The sequence below is a fragment of the Nanorana parkeri genome, unplaced genomic scaffold (genome assembly GCF_000935625.1).
Source record: "Nanorana parkeri isolate BGI_ZX_2015 unplaced genomic scaffold, ASM93562v1 scaffold790, whole genome shotgun sequence".
NCBI lineage: Eukaryota > Metazoa > Chordata > Amphibia > Anura > Dicroglossidae > Nanorana > Nanorana parkeri.
Window position 1 is genome coordinate 5,412 of NW_017307058.1, and position 7,374 is coordinate 12,785.

Consider the following 7,374-nt stretch of genomic DNA (forward strand, 5'->3'; position numbering starts at 1 on the left):
TTGATTAGGGGGGGAGGGGGGGTGGTGACCCTAAAATAATGTGGCTGCAAAAGTGCACACGCCCTCTTATACTGTAATTAGGGATGAGGCTGTGTTCAGAATTATCCAATCACACTTAATCTTTTTGATGCGAAAAAGCCTTTTTTGTGGTTTTAAAATTTGCTTAAGTTAATTTTAGTGCCCACAAGTACAATTTAATACCCATTTGTTTTGCAAAATATAAAGGATGAGGTTATGAGGAATAAATAGATACCCAACATGGACAGGTTAAAAATTGCATGTGTCCGTGAAACGGTGACAAAATATGGTACCCCAACTTGTCCATAGGCGACGCTTTAAAAGCCCATACAGGTTATTAGTTTAGGGATATCTGTGAATATTGGCTCTAGAATCATTGCTCTCACTCTGGCGCACGTTGCGATACCTAACATGTGTAGAGTGATTGTTGTTTTCATGTGCCTAGAATCATTGCTCTCACTCTGGTGCACAAGGCGATACCTAACATGTGTAGCGTGATCGTCGTTTTCGTACGTAGGTGCAACCGATGCTTGTGTATATTAATATGTGCACACTCACGGGGGACTTTAACATATATTTTTTTTACATTTATTTTATTGTATTTATTTTTTTAACTTTTTCTTTTATTTAACTTATGTGCTATCACATAAGGGGACTTTACAAGTACATTGGACAGGTTCTCTTTAAGGTGACATTAGGGATTAATTAGACCCCTAGTGTCACCTTTCCCCTCCAATGAAGCTATTCTTCAGCTGGGGAATTACATCTGAGGGACTGGAAATGATGCAATCAGCATCGCTTCCTGCCCCATTCAGCAGGGAGGAGATCAGTGAATGGATGTTCACCAGTCTCCTTCCCAGCTTCCTGCCAACATCAGTGATGCTGGCTCCAGGCCCATTGGAAGGGCAGTGGAGGCCAGGAAGATAGGCTGGGGTGTCAGGGGGGGGGGGGGGTGCACTACAATGGCCCCTAGAAGTGAATGGCTTTCAGTGTAAAACCGACAGTCAGCTTTACACATGTAAACAGAGTCCTGATGGCTATACTGTAAAGGGACCCGCTGCCAGCCGGTGGCATACGTTGGTAGCAGCGAAAGGGTTAAACTGATGTTAAAAAATAATCAGTACACACCTGCAATCATTTAAAGTGACTCTCATGAAGCACATATAATGTTCAGATGTTCTAGTAGGATTTTTCTGACATTAAAGGTGCACATAAAGGTGTATGGGCAGCATTAACTGTACGGTTGCACGACTTTCGTCTCACGAGCACGCTAGAAAACCCGCCGAAAATCGTCTGATTTTCGGCGGGTTGGTAGAGCGGTCGCAAGACGAGAGCCGCACGGGCCGGTGTGCGCAAGCGCACACTGCCCGCTCAGCATTGCAATCATCGGCAAGCCTTCCCCTCAGTGGGGAGGGCTTGTGATGATCACAAGTATGATCTGCCTGTCCAAGATGGGCAGGTCGTACAAAATTTTAATCACCTTACAACCATCGCACGACAAAAGTAATGTGATGGTTGTAAGGTGTATGGCCAGCTTTACTTAGTTGCCTCTTATGACAAAAGCCATGGTCAACAAAGAGCTTACAATGCATCAAAGTGATCTCTTAGTTGGAAGGTATCAGGAGAAGGGTACAAAAACTTCCAAGGCATTAGATATATCATGGAACATAGTGAAGATGGTCATCAACAAGTGGAGAAAATATGGCACACAAGTGACATTATAACTGGACGTTCCTCCAAAAGTCATGAAAAAGTCATGAAAAATAAAACAGTCTCCCCACCCTTTAGAACCACAGCAACTGTCACACACCAGCTTTATACCAAGAGCTGAGTGATCATGTGACAGCTCATGGTCTTCTCCCTGCCTGGAGGAGTGTCTGTCAGTCACTGCTCTCCGCAAAGATTCCCCCCTCCCCTCTCTGTTCCTATAGCACTTATTGGAGGGGCAAACAGGGTAAGAGTTTCCAAAGAGGCAGAGCCAGCTGTTAATCAGGCAGCTGGGAAGATCCCAAAAATATTGGTGGGATCCTTCCTGGCTGCGGCATTGCTCTGTGCTGTCAGCTGTTAGTGAGCATGAGACCACTATCTGCTAACTTTGGGTCGCAGGAGTACATTACTAAATGTACTCCTGCTAACCAAAAGAGAATTAAAGCCAAATAAAAGGTTTGGCTATATTTCTGTTTTAAAGTATACAAGCCATACTAGAACTCTAAAATATGTATATTATGACAGTCATTTAGGTTTAACATTTTGTTACTAAAATGTCATTCTATTGAAAAACATAAATGATCCCATATAAAGAAGACCCATCTTTCCCTTCTTTAGAAGTCACTTGTTGCTTCTCTTTGTATCTAACATGGTACTATACATCCTTTATACATTTGGATACGTGTGTAGTGCAATACAGTATAATTAATCTGTTATGAAACAAGAATGTAGGAAGAAAATGAAAAGAAATGTTATACAACTGTCCATTTTCTTATATCATTATTGTTATACATACCTAGTATAGGTGGATTATCTGTGTTAGGCAGAAAATCATTTAGAATCAATAGAAGCACAGAGAAGCCAAGCACAACGGTTATTTTAAATCCTAGACGCTCTCCACCCTCCATAGGAATAAACATGCTTGATGCATCTACCAGCACAAGCAAACAGGCTGGTATAATAAGGTTAATGACATATAAAATGGGAGCTCTCCTTAAACACAAAACGCAAACACAAAATATGAAGAAAGACTACTCACTAGTGGTAAGATAAGAATAAAATGGAAAAGTTATGTGAAAAGCAATACAAGTTTTCCCACTATGTCTGCTTAAGGATCACTCGTTAAAAATGCAAGCTTTTAGAACTCAAACATCCATTTTTCTCTATTATACATGTATGTTGAAGTCAGTGTTGAAGAGACAAGAGGGTACAAATTGTGACTTAAGGAACCTAAGAATGACCCTAACAGTTATCTTTGCAGTAAGGTTCCCTCGCACGGCAACAGTTACATGATAATTTTTGTCTAAAGGACAATTAAAATGCAGATTTACGTCCCTCACTCCACTGACAGCCGGTGCTCTCTTCTTCTCCGATGCTCCAGGTTGTGGATTGGCCACTGGTGTTCTTACAATGCAGGACTCCTGGTCCTGCCTTGTACATGATGGTGTCATAGTGCCTGTGTCCAGCAGAGCAGTGAATAGAAGCAGCTTTGGGGCATCGGTCACAAGAGAGTGAGGGATAAGCAGCCTTTTATTAACTCACAAAAATACAAAAGCACATTTTCACGTTCCCTGCTAGATTCTCCAAATATTCCTCTTCACAAAGCCAGACATGGTCTCTGATAACTAAAGTGGACGAAGGGTGTATAACAAAGATTCTAGTTGTGTTAGATCCCCCTGTCAGAGGCCCAGAGGCAAATCAAGCTGGCAGGTAACAGAACCCTCCTGGGTACCCTGAAAACTGATTAACTTCAACACTACGGGACCCATATTTTTAAATAGGCTTCCATAACAAAATATTTTACTGACACCGTGTACATATAAATACAGCCCACCTACTATGGTGCTTCAAAATTGAAAACACAGTTTTAAAAAGTAATGAGAACAGGATACTGTATTTATCATTTACACAACGGGGGTAACTACAGTTTGTTCATTATGCCTTAGGACTAGAGTTATAGTAGATATATTAAAGTGACATTAAAGCCAATTTTTTCCCCCCTTCCCAATCCTGCTGTAGGGACTTACCTTAAATTATGTCTCTTAATCCGATCTTCTTTCCTGTCCTTTTCAGCTGTCCCTCCAGCGCTAGGTGCGGGTCTAAGATCCTGTTCTGACTCCTCTGCCCTCTTCTTCTCTCATGTCCCACAGAGTCTGTGCGGGTGCCCGCTGCTCCATAGACTTACCTTGTGTCTCTCCTCGTCTCCGGGCCGAACATCTGAAGTGCACATGTGCCCGCCCCAAGATCCTTTGCGCCACCCGAGACTCTTCAGATGTTCGGACGGGAGCACAGCGAAGACAGGTAAGTATTAACCCTTTTTAAAAGGTTTTTAAAAAAATTTTTTTGCATAGATCTACTGCTTGCTAGCAGTAGATCTATGCAAAAACACGGGAGGGTTTATTAACCCTTCAGGTTGTTGTTACCTGATAAATGACTTTACTCCATTCCTCCCCATATTTAGAGGCATTCAAATGCATAATTGTTATATTTTGGAGATTCCATTCTGACTGTGAAAATGCTTCTATTGATATCCGAGTTACTTTTTCAGCATTGGAGATGGGAATCAACTGCACATCAGTAACTGGGGAAAGAGAGAAAACAAAACACAGTTTAGCCTTGCATCCTATAGACATGGGCAGATAAATGTACAGTAATTGAAAAGGAACAGCCTGACACTTACTATATACCATATAAAAGACTGGCAAGATAGCCACCATTCACTTCTAATCTTCCACATTTTTGAACAGGCATGCAAGTGTGTATGTGTGTTTTTTTATGCATTCTTTATTTAGGATTTTTCAATTCAGTATCAACAAGAAAAGTAATAAATCACAATATTTTGCAGGATGACACAAATGAAATATGCAATATTCTGTATGTATGACATATAATTGGAAACAAACATGTACAAACGAGGTCATCCTTTATGTAGAGACACTTGGAGGGTTTGACTTGGTCAACAGGGCTAGGATGACTGAGCATGAGGTTGGTCTAGTTGGACAATGGCTTATAGAGAGGGATACATCAGGATGTGATGCAGAAAGAAGTTGCACTAGATTGTGGGTGAATGCAAGGAGTACACTGAGTGGCCAGATTATTATGACCACCTGAGGTTTGTAGGCAAATTACCTATAATTTTGCACTGAAGTTGCTAGAGGGCCAGACCATTATAAATAGGGAAGCAGGTTGTTTACCACGACAGTAGAAGTGATTTTTTTCTGAAGATATTGGTAAACAACGCAATTGAACGTGGGATGATTGTTGGCACTCTGAGCCATGGAGCGAGTATCAGCAAAACAGCAGAATTTTGTAAATGTTCAAGAGCAGCTGTTGTTAGAGTGTTTAAAGACTGGACTGTCAGACGAAAAAATCTGGGTCTGAACGTGAGAATTGTGGCCGTCAGCGATTAGTCAATGTTAGGGCAGAACGGAGAGTGGCAAGACTGGTACAAGACAACAGAAGGGCAACAGTGCAGTGTCAGATTCCTCGCATCACCTTTCAACATCTCGTGGAGTCACGAGGCGGCCCAACGAAGTCATCTCGTGGAGTCATCTCGTGGCCCAACGAAGTACTGATGGGGTGGTCATAATAATCTGGCCACTCAGTGTATATCATGTGATGTAAAAAAGCTGGCACTCCCATTCATGAATTTGGAGATGTAGAATGGATGAAAAGGGATTGGGGATTAGAGGCAGGAGAAGAGAGAAGAAAGGGGGTTGTTGACAGGGGTGGAAGAACAAAGGTGGGGTAGAAGGGGGGATGAAGTAGGGGCAGTGGGGAAGTACAGTGAATGGGTAGATGACGTGGGGGAGCAATAATCAGGGAGATGATCGTAGGGATTTCAACTGAGTTCCAGAAACATCTATACTCTTACTTAGCAATCAACTCCGGATAGAAATACGTTTTGTGACATTGCATTAGCTTATCAAAACGATGGCACGACGAAAGTGTGCCGTAATCAAAGCTAAACGCAGTCCAACAAAATATTAGAGTGTGACTTTTTGGGGGGCCAAGCAGTGTATATTTCTAGGGTTACCTATAGACACAGGGCGGGGATTACCATACTTGTAGCCAACCCCTTAGTCAAATTATATTTCATACAAAAATTATACAGCCTGTTCCAGAAGTTATACATTAATTAATCGACTGCATGTTCATAAAATACGCATGTGAAGTATTTGACTGTTCAGCTATAAGCCATAAAAATCTGCTGTGCATACTTGCCCATTATGGCAAAAAAATCTATACTGTTATGTTATGTCTGTGGAAAACCCAAATGTAGGCACCAACAGTTAAAACCGGGAAATACAGGGTTTTCTGCTCATACTGTCCATACACTCACCTTTCCAGTCCAGTTATTTGTGATTACCTGGATTTGTGCTCATGCCAAAGGACAAATTACATTTCTGCTTGTCAAATGGAAACTTATACAGGTCAAGAGGACATGTGGTTACAACCCTCAGAGTTTTCATCCTCCGAATAGTGCCATTACAATAGAGCTGCATATAAAGTACATCAAGGGAGTCATCCTCTGTCCTGGTAAAAATATAGTGATTTTTTTTGTTTTGTTATAGTGCAACTGAAAAAAATATTTTTATGAACTGTTAAATTGTCAAAAACGGTTAAATTGTGGACTGATAGTGAACATTACTCAGAGGATTACCTCTCTCTGTCTCTGTCTCTCTCTCTCTTTCCTTCTCTCTCTCTCACTCACTCACTCTCTCCCTCTCCTACCTCTCCCTCTATCCAATACATGCGTATTTCCCTGTGTGTTTTTGTTTAATATCTTACAGAAAATTATCAGTTTATACTGCCAGTGAACTCTTTACTTTATGCGCACTGCCTGATTTCTCCTCTGCTTGACTACAGAACAACTCCCCTAATGCAGATAAGGAGGTGGGGAGGTGTTTGTAGGCCATCAAAGAAGAACTGGGCAGGGCTTACAATGCTGCTTGGGATTTTAGTGCAGTTAAGGCAATGTGTTGTCAGCTCAAACAGGAAGTTAGGAGCACTTTGGATAGTACAGGTAGTTCTCTGTATTTGCTGTGTTTTTAAAGAGACACATGTATATATGTTGCAGAGATGTACTGAAAAACATGTTTTCTTTATAATTATAATTTAAAAATGATTTTTTTCTTTTTCACCTATCCAAGTGCACAGTCATATGTATATATTATATTAGCACTTTCACAAGTTATTTAAAAAAATCAATGTTAGCTTCTAGTCACTTACATTTCAGCTATAGTGACATCAGGAACCCAGACTGAACCCTCTGGAATGAGGATACGGTTTATGCCACAGAACTCGTCTGGTTCCCAGGATAGAAGCTGATTATTCCATACCTTTATTAAAAAAGAAAAAAGTCATCAAATTGAAATTAAATGAATTGTAGGTTCTTTAAATGAAAAGTTATATTATTTTATATTAGGGATTTAGGAATTTATTTTCCTAAATCTAAAATTCAGAAAGACCTTTGTTCAAATAACTAAAAGCAATGTGCATAATGGAGTAACTTATAGCAGCCAATGAGAAATCACTGTTCCTTGGTATAACGGCTATGAAATAATTAAAGGTGAAGGAGAAAGGTAGTTGTAGGTTCATTTTACTGTTAAACCCATTATGGTCTTAAATGAGTTTAGCTGTCCAATA

At 40.6% G+C, this 7,374-nt stretch overlaps 1 protein-coding gene across 1 annotated transcript in view; it reads right to left on the reverse strand.

Moving 5' to 3' along the window:
- The window catches only part of LOC108793914 (5-hydroxytryptamine receptor 3A-like), a 23,349-nt gene that overhangs the window by 2,906 nt on the left and 13,069 nt on the right, over positions 1-7,374 (reverse strand). The window contains exons 3-6 of the mRNA XM_018564870.1: positions 6,958-7,067; positions 6,095-6,261; positions 4,145-4,306; positions 2,522-2,725 (exon numbers count right to left, since the gene is read on the reverse strand). Of these exons, the coding sequence (XP_018420372.1) occupies positions 2,522-2,725; positions 4,145-4,306; positions 6,095-6,261; positions 6,958-7,067 (643 nt within the window). The remainder of the gene's footprint in view (positions 1-2,521; positions 2,726-4,144; positions 4,307-6,094; positions 6,262-6,957; positions 7,068-7,374) is intronic.